This window comes from Oryx dammah, unplaced genomic scaffold (assembly GCF_014754425.2).
Source record: "Oryx dammah isolate SB20612 unplaced genomic scaffold, SCBI_Odam_1.1 HiC_scaffold_26, whole genome shotgun sequence".
Classification (NCBI taxonomy): Eukaryota; Metazoa; Chordata; class Mammalia; order Artiodactyla; family Bovidae; genus Oryx; species Oryx dammah.
The window spans coordinates 87433842-87448622 of NW_024070210.1; the positions used below are offsets into that span (position 1 = coordinate 87433842).

The 14781-nt window shown below is 41.7% G+C and overlaps 2 protein-coding genes and 4 non-coding genes across 9 annotated transcripts in view; 5 read left to right on the forward strand and 1 right to left on the reverse strand.

The window, feature by feature from the left end:
* Positions 1-8852, reverse strand: part of ZWILCH (zwilch kinetochore protein) — a 42722-nt gene extending 33870 nt beyond the window's left edge. For 2 of the 4 annotated variants that reach the window (XM_040225806.1, XM_040225804.1), the window contains exons 1-3: positions 8574-8826; positions 4215-4266; positions 137-232 (exon numbers count right to left, since the gene is read on the reverse strand). In XM_040225806.1, coding sequence (XP_040081740.1) covers positions 137-232; positions 4215-4266; positions 8574-8626 — 201 coding nt within the window. In that variant the 5' untranslated portion in view covers positions 8627-8826. Of the gene's footprint in view, positions 1-136; positions 233-4214; positions 4267-8573 lie in introns of all 4 variants that reach the window. The other 2 variants (XM_040225805.1, XM_040225809.1) reach the window with 2 other exon arrangements.
* A 154-nt stretch (positions 8853-9006) lies between these two features.
* On the forward strand, positions 9007-14033 carry RPL4 (ribosomal protein L4). The gene is made up of 10 exons (XM_040225810.1): positions 9007-9166; positions 10593-10764; positions 10957-11063; positions 11398-11536; positions 11881-12005; positions 12278-12407; positions 12663-12819; positions 13116-13199; positions 13284-13404; positions 13487-14033. Exons 1-10 carry the CDS (start codon positions 9164-9166, stop codon positions 13715-13717), a joined length of 1269 nt encoding a protein of 422 aa, XP_040081744.1. The 5' UTR covers positions 9007-9163; the 3' UTR covers positions 13718-14033.
* Positions 10813-10883, forward strand: LOC120853776. The gene has a single exon (XR_005718833.1). It is a non-coding gene; the product is annotated as a small nucleolar RNA SNORD18 (small nucleolar RNA).
* On the forward strand, positions 11239-11336 carry LOC120853777. Its single transcript, XR_005718834.1, has one exon. It is a non-coding gene; the product is annotated as a small nucleolar RNA SNORD16 (small nucleolar RNA).
* LOC120853774 lies at positions 11722-11793 on the forward strand. The gene has a single exon (XR_005718832.1). It is a non-coding gene; the product is annotated as a small nucleolar RNA SNORD18 (small nucleolar RNA).
* On the forward strand, positions 12467-12536 carry LOC120853773. The gene has a single exon (XR_005718831.1). It is a non-coding gene; the product is annotated as a small nucleolar RNA SNORD18 (small nucleolar RNA).
* Positions 14034-14781: the final 748 nt, after the last annotated feature.

Consider the following 14781-nt stretch of genomic DNA (forward strand, 5'->3'; position numbering starts at 1 on the left):
ACAGCACTCTACTTATTACTAAAAGATGTTAGAATCCACACTATACGCTGACATGAAAATGTGTACATTTGAGATTATCCCTCAGAAACCAAACTTGGCTGTTAAGAATTAGCCACAAAGCCCAAGCACTACTTACCACTTTTTCCACAATAAATATGGTTTCATTTTCATGTAGAATATTTTTCAAAGGGTTTGGTTGGCCTTTGCTGATCAACTGCACTTGAATATCAGCCTATTAAAAACAGATTAAGGTTTTATGTTATATGTTATAGAGACACATATATATATGTACAAATATTTAAACACATAAAGACCAGTTCTATGCAAGTAACTGAACAAGACTTAATGTTTTAAAAATACAATTTCATTTATTCTTTGCCCATGTTGTTTTTCATGTTGAAAAAGTCTAGCTGGGGAATTCCCTAGAAGTCCAGTGGTTATGACTCCAAGCTTTCACTGCAGAGGGCAAAGGTTCAATCCCAGGTTGGAGAACTAAGATCCTTGCAAGCCTAGAGTGGTCAAAACAACAACAAAACCAAGCTATTATATTTTGTATCTGTATGCTTCAAGGCCCACCTAGAGAGCACCCTGCCTTGTAAGGCCTTTTGATTAGGACCACACTGACATCCTCTTCCCCTAATCATCCTGGATTTACTGTTAGGAACCATAAAATTAGCTCTTTACTAAACATTATTTTTTCTGACTGTTCCATGAAATTTAGAACTTTATCACTTTATAGGTACTGTGTATTTCTTCATTCCAATTACAATAAACATTTATTGTAGAAAAGTTTGAAAACAGATAGCTAACAGATAAAGCTCATCTATATTCTACTAACCAGTCGTCGTTCAGTTCCTGAGTTGTGTCCAACTCTTTGCCACCACCCCACGAAATGCAGCACACCAGGCTCCTCTGTCCTCCATGATCTCCCAGAGTTTGCTCAAATTCATGTCCACTAGGTCGATGATGCTATCCGACTATCTCATCCTCTGCTGCTCCCTTCTCCTTTTGCCTTCAATCTTTCCCAGCATTAGAGTCTTTTCCAGTGAGTCAGCTCTTCACATCAGGTGGCCAAAGTACTGGAACTTTAGCTTCAGCAACAGTCCTTCCAATGAATATTCAGGGTTGAAGTCCTTTTTCTTGGTTTGAACTCCTCACAGTCCAAGTCTTCTTCAGCACAGTTCGGAAGCATTAATTTTTTGGCCCAGTCTTCTTTCTGGTCCAGCTCTCACATCCATACATGACTACTGGAAAATCTGTAACTTTGACTATGTGGACCTTTGTCAGTGACGTGTCTGCTTTTTAATACACTGTCTAGGTTTGTCGTAGCTTTCCTTCCAAGGAGCAAACATCTTTTAATTTCATGGCTACAGTCACAGTCCTCAGTGATTTTGTAACCCCCAAAAATAAAATCTCTCACTGCTTCCACTATTTCCCCTTCTACTTAACATGAAGTGATGGGACCAGATGACATGATCTCAGACTTTTTTTTTTGTGGCTGTGCCAGGTCTTAGTTGTGGCATGCAGGATCTTCGATCTTTAGTTATGGCATGTGGAACCTAGCTCCCTGACCAGGGGTTGAACCCAGGTCCCATGCATTGGGAGCGGGGAGTTTTAGCCACTGACCACCAGGGAAGTCCCTTAGATTTTTGAATGTTGAGCTTCAAGCCAGCTTTTCCACTCTCCTCTTCACTCTCATCAAGAGGTTCTTTAGTTCCTCTTTGTTTTCAGGCATTAGAGTGATATCATCTGCATGTCTGAGGTTGCTGATATCTCTCTCAGCAATCTTGATTCCAGCTTGTGATTTCATCCAGCCTGTCATCTCACATGATGTACTCTGCATAGAAGTTAAACAAGCAGGGTGACAGTATACAGTCTTGATGTACCCCTTTCCCAATTCTGAACCAGTTAGTTGTTTCATGTCTTGTTCTAACTATGGTTTCTTGACCCACATAGCCAGAGTAGTCACTACTATTATTAGTCTTATCGGTGTATATTTTGCCTAATCTTTTCCCAGACATATAAATAAACCTACTTAAATAGAAATAGATTATTTTGATAATGCAATAGATTTTTGCTTAATAAATAAATAGAATATTCTAAGTTTTATATCATGAACTTCTTTCCATGCCATTAAACTTTTTTAGGCTGTCTAGTGCCATGGAGCTACCATCACGTAATTAATTCCGTATTATTCAACATCTGTACATTTTCAAATTATATGCTATAATAACTGATAAGGAATATTTTTTAATTACTACCTCCTCTGCACCCCACAACATGTGGAGCTCCTCCAACCAGGGATGAACCCATGCCCTCTGCAGTGGAAGCTCGGAGTCTTAACCACTGGACCAACAGGGAAGTTCCCTTTTAATTACTTTCTTAAGATGAGTATCTAAAATCACATTGATACATTTGAAAGGTCAAATTGCCTTTCAAACGTCATATTCACATATTCGCATTCTCATTTTATGTCAACACACTATTTACATTCTTTTTACCATCTCACCTAGCAAAAAATAGTATCTTGTTATTTTATAAACTTCATTTATTCGATCACTAATGACGGTCAACAGCCACTAATATGCTTATTACTGACAATCATCTCTCATTACTTGAACCTATTTAATTTCTTAGTTTGGAAACTGAAGCATTTAGATACCAAGTACAGAGGGCAAAGGATGCTTTGTTACTCTAATCTACCAAACCCTGAGTTTGATAATTTTTGGCTGCACTAGGCCTTCAGTGCTGTGCGTGGGCTTCTCACTGCAGTGGCTTCTCTCAGTGCAGAGCACAGGCTCCAGGAGGCTCAGGCTCAGTAGTTGTCCCCTCAGGTTTAACTGCTGCAGGGCATGTATGATCTTCCCAGGTCAGGAATCAAACCCGTGACTCCTACACTGGCAGGTGGATTTCCAACCACTGAACGAGCAGGGGAGCCTCGTATCTACTTCGTTTTTGATCAAATACTGTTGTGGATTGAATTATTGTTGTTCAGTCACTAAGTTGTGTCCAACTGACTCTTTGCAACCCCATGGACTGCAGCACGCCAGGCTTCCCTGTCCTTCACTATCTCCTGGAGTTTGTTCAAACTCATGTCCATTGAGTCAGGGATGCCATCCAACCTTCTCCTCCTGCCCTCAGTCTTTCCCAGCATCAGGGTTTTTTCCAATGAGACGGCTCTTCGCATTACATGGCCAAAGTACTGGAGTTTCAGCTTCAACATCAATCCTTCCAATGAATATTTAGGACTGATTTCCTTTAGGATTAACTGGTTTGATCTCCTTGCAGTCCAAGGGACTCTCAACAGTATTCTCCAACACTTATTTTTATCCTCTACCTATTCATCTATTATGATTATCTTCATTCCTTATTGGTTTTAAGAGCTTTTCATATATTTCATATACATGGATATTAACACTTATCATTTATGACACTGATGTCATAAATGATATTCTCAGCTAGTCTTTTAGACATAATTTATTTTAGTTTGTTAATTGTTTTAGAGGATTAAGTTCTATGGGAAGTTTTACCTATGGAACACTTGGCATGTTAGATGCTTAATAAATTCACGAATGTTTATAGCAGCTTTATGCAAAATTATTAAAAACTAGAAACAATCCAGTCTGAATGCTGAACGGATAACCAAACTGCATTCATACAATGGACTACTACTCAACAATAAAAAGGGATGAACTACTGATACACACAACAACACAGTCAAACCACAAATGCATTATACTCAGGACTTGAGCAGTTAAAAGTCTGTACTTCCAATGCAAGGGGTGAAGGTTCAGCTCCTGGTTGGGGAACTAAGATCCCACATGCCATGTGGCATGGCCATTAAAAAAAAAAAGAAAATAAAACAAATGCATTCTACTTATTGAGAAAAGCCAGACAGAAAAGGTATAAACCATATGGCTTTATTTATATGACATTCAGAAAAGGCCACACAAAAAAACAGATGTAAAACATCAGTAGTTGCCAGGAAACAGGGGAAAGGGTTAAGTATAAAGGGACATGAGATTTTTTGGAGATCATAGGAATGTTCTTGATTATGGAGGTGGTAATACAACTAAATGCATTTGTAAAAATTCATAGAACTGTACTCTAAAAGGGTGACATTTAATGTATGTAAATCAACTTCGATATACTCAACTTTTAAAAACAATTTTAGGATGACTGAGTTGTTTAAAAACCAAATAAATTGTTCATACCTCATAGATAAATGGATCTTTACAGATTCCTTTCTTTTTTTCATCAAATTCCCTGAAATGCAGAAACACAAGTGAAAAATAAAGCTACAGTATTTTGTCATTTAAACTCTGGAGTTATTGAGAGAAATTAAAAATTCAGAGTAGTCCTGACAGCACTAAGGCACAGTTGGGAAAAGAGAAGCAGAAAAGGAAAGAAAAAACAGAGATGTGGTAAAGATTAATAGACAGCTGCCCCTTGGGACTTCCCTGGTGGTCCAGCGGTTAAAACTATGTCCTTTCAATGCAGGGGGCACAGGTTCGATCCCTAGTTGAAAAACTAAGATCCCACATGTCCTGAAGTACAGCCAGAGAAAAAAGATAGACAGCTGCCCCAAACTGGGTACAACTGCTTCTCAGAGGCAGCAGGAAATTAGGTCACCTACCTCTATTCTTATAACTTTTAAAACACAGTACCAATTACTATTAAAATGTAATTTACAACATGACTTTTGGGAAGCAAAAATAACTGAAATCAGTGGGTAATTATGGAGAAGTTATTTAAGGGTCCCAGGCCTTGAGTTTCTATTGCTATCCTCCCTGTTTCCATGAGTTGACACCAAAAAATTAGTGAACTGGATAACGCTAAAACATTTTTAAAATGGAAGCACAAAATGTTAAGATACATCGTAATTATCATTTTACTGAAGAAAGTTGATCCCAGGGCTTCCCTGGTGGCCCAGTGGTAAAGAATCCACCTGCAAATGCAGGGGACATGGATTCAATCTCCGATCTGGGAAGATCACACATGCCTCGGGACAACTAAGCCCATGTGCTATAGACCTTGAGCCTGGGCTCTAGAGCCCAGGAACTGACACTACTGAAGTGCCCTACAGCCTGTGCTCTGCAGCAACAGAAGTCACCACAGTGAGAAGCCTTCGCACTGCAACCAGAGTAGCCCTGCTCACCGTATCTAGAGAAAAGCCCCAGCAGCAACCAAGACCCAGCACAGCCAAAAATAAATAAGTAAAATTATATATATTTAAAAAGCTGATCCCAAAGCCTGTAAACTATAAACTATTAAGATACCAAAAATGCACATCAGCTTGATCTACACTCTAAAAGAGAAAAGAATTGTTAGAGTCCTAAAGGAACCCAACAGAACAGTTTCAGGATACCATTATTTGATCCATTCTGTAACTCACTGAAATAAAAACTAGGCCTGTGACTGATTCACTTTGGCCATTTTGGACAAGGCTGTGACTTTTCCCCCTATATTTATTTGGCTGTATCAGGTCTTAGTTGCAGCACACAGGATCTTTGTTGAGTCACATGAGATTTTTCACTGGGTCATGTGAGCTCTCTAGTTGTGACTCTCTGCGTCTGGAGTGCGTGGGCTCAGTAGGTGCGTGGCTCGAGAGACATGTGGGATCCCCCACCAGGGATCGAATCTATGTCCCCTGCATTGCAAGGTGGAATCTTAACCACTGGACCACCATGGTAAGTCCTTGAGAAAAGAAGTTTATCTCTATGCATGCGTAACTCAAGGATCATTCAATCATTCAACAATCATTTCACCAGTATGTATTTTATGGGCAGGCACTCTGTGAACAAAGAAGTGTTGCCTGTCTTTCTGATACACCACCAATACTGCCTGCCATCAGCCATCAGCCACTGCAGCTACCTTGGTGCACCCTGAGGAGAATTCAGAACTAGACAGTTAAGATACACACCAAAGGAATAATTTCAATGAGCCCAGACTCCCGCATCTTCCCCAAAGTGGAAAAGCACTATAATCATTAACTTGAGATGTCTGTTCTTGGGATTAGTAGTAAACTTTTGATGTTCAACTACATTTTTGTTTGTTATTTCCCTCAGCAAAACTGCTATATATTCTGGCTCCTCCCTTACCTTTTAGGAACAGTTCTTTAGAGCTATCTGAAGCTGACTGCCAAGCTATACTACTCAGTAAGGCCCCTGAGTAACAGTAATTTTAGGTTGTGCATTTTTTAAGTCAACAATTCTTACTAAATGTCTAAGATATAAAACAAATGCATAGTTCCTGGCTCACAGTCTTGACTGCAGCCAACAACTGCAATACAGGGTGATGAGCCTCAAAGAGGGGCGTGCAGGGTGCTGCAGTGGTGCACAGGAAGAGACTTTGCTGGAGGGCTTCAACTTTATCCTGAAAGCTAAGAGGAGCTCACTACAGGATTTTAAATGAGAAAATCTCTCTGACTTCCTGATGTGGAGAGATAAACTAGGAGGCCAGAAAATAACTAAATAATTTGCAGTACTTAAAAAAGTGATGATGGTAAACAAAGCAGTCAGGATGCAGGGAAAACAAAAGTAGCTGGTGACTAACTAGATGGGATGGAGGTGGCGGAAAATAGAACCAAGTGACAGTCTTGGACTTGGAACTCTTAACTCAGAGACAGAATCCAGGGAACTGTCACACTGCAGGGAACAGATGGACTCAGCTTCGCAGATAATGAGTTTGAGGTCTCACTTGGACATTTCCGGTAGGCAGGTGGCTACACAGGTGATATGGGGGCTTAAAGAGAAGACAGACAACTGATGCTTCAAAAGTGGAGAGAAATACTAACACTTATGAAAGAATCAGGAAAGAGTCTAAGTAAAATTTATCAACAAGGGACTGGTTAAATAGACATAAACTAGCCAAACAATGAAATATTATATAGCCACTAAAAACAGATCTATAGGCTGTCATACTGAAAGCTATCATATTGCTAATTAAAAGAAAAAGCTAGTGAGGGACTTCCCTGGTGATCCAGTGGCTAAGACTTCCGGCTCCCACTGCAGGGGGTGCCTGGTTTCAAACCTGTCAGGGAACTAGATCCCACAAGCCGCAACTAAAGATCCCACACGCTGCAACTAAAGATCCCACACGTGGCAATGAAGATCTCAGGGGCTGCAACTAAGATTTGGTGCAGCCAAATAAACAAATACAAATAAATGCTAAAAAAAAGCTAGTGATCTTTCTACAATGTTGAAAAAATTGACAAGCAGTACCACTTTTATAAGCAGGATAAAAAGCAATGAAGACAAATAATGAAAAAGTATGATATTTAGAAAAAGGGGTTAGATTACAGCAGTTGGTCATCAAAGTGTGGTGTCAGGCCAGCAGCATCTGCTTCACCTGAAATTGACTAGAAAGGGAAACTCTTTAGCTCGACCCAGAACCTGCTGTTGTTCAGTCCCTCAGTCTTGTCTGACTCTTTGTGACACCATGGAGTAAAGTACGCAGGCTTCCCTGTCCTTCACATCTCCCAGAGTTTGCTCAGATTCATGTCCATTGAGTCAGAGATGCTCTCTAAGCATCTCATCCCACTCCACCAAGGCCTACTAAATCAACAATTCTGGAGGTGGGCCCGGCTATCTGTTTTGGCAACTTGCCAGGTGATTCTGATTCACGCTCAAGTTTGAGAACTACTGGATTGGAGTTTTGTGTCGGTTACAGAACTGGATGGAATCCACTTTATTACTAGTACTTCACTATGTGAGGATTCCCTTGTTGGCTCAGATGGTAGAGTCTGCCTGCAACTCGGAAGACCCGGGTTGGATCCCTGGGTCGGGAAGATGCCCTAGAGAAGGAAACGACAACCGACTCCAATATTTTTGCCCAGAAAATGCCATGGATGGGGGAGCCTGGTGGGTTACAGTCCATAGGGTCGCAAAGACTCGGGCACGACCGAGCGACTTCACTTTCACTATACGAATAAAACGAAGTCCTGCTGCTGCTAAGTCACTTCAGTCGTGTCCGACTCTGTGCGACCCCATAGACGGCAGCCCACCAGGCTCCTCCGTCCCTGGGATTCGCCAGGCAAGAACACTGGAGTGGGTTGCCATTTCCTTCTAGGGCACTGTAAAACAAGTGTTTTGAAGAGCAGACACACCATCACGTTATCACTGACTGCTGCTCAAAAAACCATCTTGAATAAACTATAAAACACGTTTCACACCATCAAGGCTTTAAACAGGTGAACTATATCAACATCTAGTTTTCTGTATCCTGTTCGATGCCTCTAACATATCACAAGTTGTGTGTGCATTATCGGATTGAATAATACATCTCTCGTAAAATTCGTCACCTTCCACCGCCGGCGACAAAGTACACGTTTTCTTCTAAACGAGACTAAAAGCAACAGGGCCCACCGGGCTAACCTCACAATGGAGCAGAAAACCGGCCTCTCTGCCGCTCCCAGATCCCCGGAAAGCGAACTCAATTTACAAATTCGCGCCGGTGGAAACTGGGAAGGCGCTAATCCCCAGGTATGCGGCAAGCTTGGGGCGAAGATCGAGATACCCCCAGGAAGAAGTGCTGTCGCCAAAGTCAAGCCAAAACTAGGGACTACAACTCACTGCAGGAGACCAGCGTAAAATTCCTCAGCAGCTCGATTAGCTCCCGACCACATTGCGCCCCAGTTTGACTGAAGACCCGAAACCGCCAAGCTGAAATGCGCGCCGGACGCTGACGTACGGGGTCGTGACCTCCTTGCCGGGACTACTTTTACCCCCTCCAACAGGCTCCATTCTACAGTTAAACTACTGTTTTATAGCGCAGAGCGGTGTCTCCTGTCTCAATAGTTTCCCCTTCCCGTAAGAAAAAGTTAAAATAAATTATACTGGTTGAGGGGAAAAGACACTCGTCTCGCGAGAGTTGGCCACGGCCTCTCATGGATTACTCCGCGAAAATGAGTCCCTGGGTTCTAAGAGCTCTTTTTAGCTATGGAAGTCAATAAATACCGTAATTTGACATATATGAAGAAGTAACATGCTATTTTTATTGTTTTAGCGTGGTGGAGAGATATTTTATATCCCTGAATTGATTCTGAGGCGGGGCAGGCTGGGGGACGAGCTGAAGGTTACATATGGAGTGGGAGTACTAGGCACTTCCTTTTCCTGTGGGAGCCGCCGGGGTGAGAGGAGCGTGGCCTTCTCCTCTCCCGGCCATGGTAAGTAGAACTCTTCTCCTCTGGATCTGCTTCTTTTTTCGGGGCTTGGCAGGAATGGGCTCGGGTGTTCAGAGCATGAAGTCTTCAGTAGGGGAAGCGAGGAGAAGGAGATGGGGACCAGAGGCGTGTGTTTGTGGCTAGGACGTGGGTAGTAATGCTCTACGGCAGCCATCTTGAGGCAACGTGTGCGGGCCGGCGCCGGGCGCGTCTTGAATAACAAGGAGGAACCCCAGATAGTTCTTGGAGCCAGAGGGACCTTTGGGATTCTAGCTTCTCTTGGATCTTAGAAAGTATGGGTTCCGCTGAAGACTTGGAAGTTCTCAGAGCGTTAGTCTATGGCTAGGTGAGTCAATTTGGGATTTTGTGTCTCTGTACTCTTATTCAGCGAGGAATACTTAAGAGAGACTTCGTTAAACAAAAAACTTTTATTTCACTTATTTTTTATTATTGTGTGCTTATCTTAGCGATTGCCTCTGAAAGCGTTCTGGTCTTGCATTAAATTTTACTTGTTTTGTAGCTACTGCATAAATAGCGTTTGTAAAAGCACCATGTGCCTTGGGTAGTTCAGTGAACACAATATGCAAAAAGCACTAGTATGCTACTTTGATCGTAATTGGGTTGGTCAAGATGCATTGAAATGTTCAATGGTAGTGTTGTAGACAGGGAATTGGAGAGGAGGTGGTAATTGGACTTTCAGAGACACCTGAAGGAGGCTAGGTGAGGAAGGGTATGTTTAGGTAGAATACTTGTTAAATCTGAGGAAGGAGAGGGATGGCCCTGAGTGTAGGCCTGAGAATCTGGAAGAGAGTGTGGGCTGTGGGCAGCCAGGTTGAGCAGGTTCTGTAGGTCATGCTTAGGACCTTTTACTTTCAGGGGGTAAGTTTCTGGAGAAAATTGAGCAAGAAGTAACAAGGCTGTTTTTTAGTAGTAAGTTTTGGAAGATGTGTTTGGAATGGGATGACCGGAAAGGATGGATGTTTGAAGTAGAGCCCTGGTAGATAAGATTTGGTCACATTTGGGGTGAGAGTTTGGATGATGACATTAAAATGCATTTTCAGACCTTACACTATGGTTTTTGGTTTTTTTTTTTTTACTTTATTTTACTTTACTGTATTGGTTTTGCCATACATCGACATTATTTTGCTCTTTAAGGCCCGATTTGAAAGTTTAATAATAAAGCAATCTCTTTGAAAATGATGGAAATCCTGTGGCAGAACTTGAGAAATTTAGATATCTTTCAAGTACTTCTTGATGTTGATAGACCTGATGGCGTGTTGATAACTTAGTCTTTGTTTTTGGCTTAAGCGATATCTACCTCATCAAATTCTAGACCTTTCTGTAAATGAGCCTTTAATGCTTTTGTTGGTGCTTGAGAAGAGTGCTTTTGATGATGTTTCTCAATATAAATATTTTTTATTTTTTTCAGGCGTGTGCTCGTCCACTGATATCAGTGTACTCCGAAAAGGGGGAGTCATCTGGCAAAAATGTCACTTTGCCTGCTGTGTTCAAGGCTCCCATTCGACCTGATATTGTTAACTTTGTTCACACCAACTTACGCAAAAACAACAGACAGCCCTATGCTGTCAGTGAATTAGCAGGTATGGATTTAGCTGTTTCCTGGGTTGACTTTTTAAGGGGTACTTCACAGCAGTGATGAAATTCCACTCCGTTGGTCCGTGTTTCTGAACAGCATGATCTCCCTGGATGTTCTGATGCTGTTTGCTGCTGTACGCAGTAGTCACAGAATGGTGTGGTAAGAAGCTAAAGCTTGTGTTTCTCAACAATTTCAGGTCATCAAACCAGTGCTGAGTCTTGGGGTACCGGCAGAGCTGTGGCTCGAATTCCCAGGGTTCGAGGTGGCGGGACTCACCGTTCTGGTCAGGGTGCTTTTGGAAATGTATCCTTTGTTGCACCGCCTAGACTGGTCAGCTGTGGCATTTGGCAGACTGAACCTGGTTTGTTTATTTTAGTAATTTGAAAATATCTGTGCTCAAGACACTGATGTCCGGGTTAAAACACTTCTCACACAGATTTGCTGTTTGGAAGCCGGCTTGGCAGCACAAGGTTTTGCTTGCAATGATGTCGTAATTTGCGTCTGACTCTGTCCTCAGCGACAGTTGCCTGCTGTCAGTGGCTGGTTCAGAAGGGTGACGAAAATTCTTACTGAGCAAGGCATAACCTGATTGTAATTGCTAAACTTGGAGAAATGTGATTCTTAACTGGGAAAATAGATGTGTCGTGGGGGCCGCATGTTTGCACCAACCAAGACCTGGCGACGTTGGCACCGCAGAGTGAATACAACGCAGAAGCGATACGCCATCTGCTCTGCACTGGCTGCCTCAGCCTTACCGGCGCTGGTCATGTCTAAAGGTTTGTGATACTTTATTTTCTAGGGGTCCTGTAAACCTTTCTTAAATCTGAACCTGATAGCATGTGTGAATTCTCTTCATCCTAGAGTGTCTGACTACATTTCCCTCTACTAAATGCTAGTTATAGCCACTTCAGTCTAACAACTCAGTGACTACTGTGTAATGAGGTAATTTTTACATCGTTTGTCGAAATGATGAGATTCCACTCAATTGGTCCGTGTTTCTGAAACACATGATCTTTGTGGTAGTTCTGATTTGGCAAATGTGCCACTTTGATTTTGTGGATTTGATTAAATTTTTCAAAGGGTTCAGAGTAACCAGGTCAGTGTTAATTGGCTTTGTCAGGTCATCGTATAGAGGAAGTTCCTGAACTTCCTTTGGTGGTGGAAGATAAAGTTGAAGGCTACAAGAAGACCAAGGAGGCTGTTTTGCTTCTGAAGAAACTTAAGGCCTGGAATGATATCAAAAAGGTAGGTTTTGTGGTTCTTCATACAAGTTCGTTGCCAAACTTTTTTACATTTCAAAAGGTTACTGAAAGACAGTATAAGTAAACCTTAGTGGATATGAGAGCAAAGACTCTGGAACCATATTCCCTGAGTTTGAAAGCTCATTGCTATGTTAAATTTAGGCAAGTCATTTGTGCCTCCAATTTCCTCATCTGTAAAACTAAAGTTTTTTTAAACTATGAAGATTTAATACAGGGATCAAATCTCAATCAGAATACCAAACTGTACTTTGTTAGGTCTATGCCTCTCAGCGAATGAGAGCCGGCAAAGGCAAAATGAGAAACCGGCGCCGCATCCAGCGCAGGGGACCCTGCATCATCTATAATGAGGACAATGGGATCATCAAGGCCTTCAGAAACATCCCTGGTAATAATCGTACTGCTTACATGTTTTAATTACTTGTGTTATGCAAGCTTACCCAGCTTTTATTATGATGAGATTCCACTTTATGGTCCGTGTTTCTGAAACACATGATTTTGTGGAACTTCTGATTCGTGGCTGAATAAGTATACGTTTGATGTTTACATTCGTGCTTAAAATATTTCTTAGGTGCTATAAACATGATCTGCATTTCACTTCCTGAAATACAGGATCCCTAATTCTCCTTTTCCCTTTACAAAGGAATTACTCTGCTTAATGTAAGCAAGCTGAACATTTTGAAACTTGCTCCTGGTGGTCATGTGGGACGTTTCTGCATTTGGACTGAAAGTGCTTTCCGAAAGTTAGATGAGCTGTATGGCACTTGGCGTAAAGCAGCCTCCCTCAAGAGTAACTACAAGTGAGTATAATTTGTATGCTGGACATAGATGTTTATGCTGTTGTTCAGTCACGAAGTCGTGTCTTACTCTTGGCACTTGAGACAGCAAGGACTTCACCACATATATGCTGTGGATATTGTTCAAAATGGATTTGCATGTTTTTTAAATAATGCATTATGTTGTCATTTCCTCGTATACACATGCAATATGTGGAAATAGTATAGTGGAAATTCTGATTAGATTCTGTAGAGCTTAAATGATTAATCTTTTGTTAAGAAATAGGAATTAAGCCTCTGTTAAATGTTTTTTCTTTCAGCCTCCCCATGCACAAGATGCTCAATACAGACCTTAGCAGAATCTTGAAAAGCCCAGAAATCCAAAGAGCACTCCGAGCACCACGGTAAAGTTTTGATATTCACAGTAATTCTTGTTCAGCTTCACACATGTATAAACTGTTTAATAATAAGTATCTGCTTTTTTATAGCAAGAAGATTCATCGCAGAGTCCTGAAGAAGAATCCACTGAAAAACCTGAGAATCATGTTGAAGCTTAACCCCTACGCAAAGACCATGCGCCGGAACACCATTCTTCGGCAGGCCAAGAATGTAAGCAGTAACTTGGGTTTTGCTGGACCTGTTGAGTTTTAGAAAGATTTGATTCTTAGATTTTCTTCCTAATTTGTTGCAGCACAAAATCCGCATGGATAAGGCAGCAGCAGCACTAGAAGCCAAATCAGATCAGAAAGGGGTTCAGGGCAAGAAGCCTGTGGTGGGAAACAAAGAAAAGAAGGCTGTTGGCGATAAGAAGCTGAAGAAGCCTGTGGTGGGAAAAAAGGCTGCAGGGACCAAGAAACCAGCAGCTGAAAAGAAGCCCACAGAAAAGAAACCCACCTCAGAGGAGAAGAAGGCTGCTGCATAAACTTAAATTTGTTTATTCCATAAACACCAAATCATTTTGGACAGCTAATTTTGAATAAAGACCTGAACAAAGAGGCAATGAGAAACATGATTGGATGTGTTGTGTGAGTTGTGGTTTTAAAGTAACTTGTCTTGAGAAACAGATGGTTTAAAGACTTATAACAGAAATACACAGAAACTCATTATTTAGCTTCCCCCCAAAACCACTTTGGAAAATGGGCCATGTTCCATAAAGATTTGACATTTGATAACCATAAGAGGGCAGATTCAGAGAACGTTTTTTAAAGGATAGCAGTAAAAAACTGATTTTCCCTTCAGAAGTGTTAGTCTTCTGTGATACAATTGGTGGAAGAGATGCTTGCCAACGTTTTAATATTTGGACCCTTTGGTATAAAAAGGGATTCCCTGGTGGCTCAGACAGTAAAGCTCAGACGCCTGCAATGGAGGAGACCTGGGTTGGGAAGATCCCCTGGAGAAGGAAATGGCAACCCACTCCAGTACTCTTGCCTAGAAAATTCCATGGATGAAGGAGCCTGGTGGGCTATACAGTCCTTGGAATCGCAGAGTTGGACACGACTGAGCGATTTCACTTTTGGTATAAAAAGTGCCAGGTGTTTTTTAACACAGTCACTGGTGTATTTCAGGTTTAATATGCTTGTGCAGAGTATGGATGTACCCAAACGTTTTTCCAAAGCTTTTAACTCGGGTCGCTGTCTGAACACCTTGGAAGTGACCTGTGCTTCCCTGCTGTCTGAACACCTTGGAAGTGACCTGTGCTTCCCTACTCAGGGTCTTGTTTTGCCCCGCTGGCAGTCTATCCTCCCATTTATAGATCTCTGTTCCTTAGTATAAAAACACTATCCAGCTTAAAATACTTTCCTGTCCACTAATTTGCACAGTCCTGTTTGGAAACTCCTTTGCTGTAACCAGGAATCTGCGCCTGCCTGAACCTTCAACTCAATAGGGCTCTTGTACTGATGTCCCGTTTGCTGGTGACTGCATCTGCAAGTTTGGAGGAGCTAAAGTAGCCTCCACCGATGAAAGAACAGCACTGCTCAGCTGAAT

Coding starts and splice junctions, on each gene's coding strand:
- RPL4 (XM_040225810.1), top strand. Junction 10,765..10,956: donor TGCTGTCAGTGAATTAGCAG/GTATGGATTTAG, acceptor CAACAATTTCAG/GTCATCAAACCAGTGCTGAG. Junction 12,006..12,277: donor CCTGGAATGATATCAAAAAG/GTAGGTTTTGTG, acceptor GTACTTTGTTAG/GTCTATGCCTCTCAGCGAAT.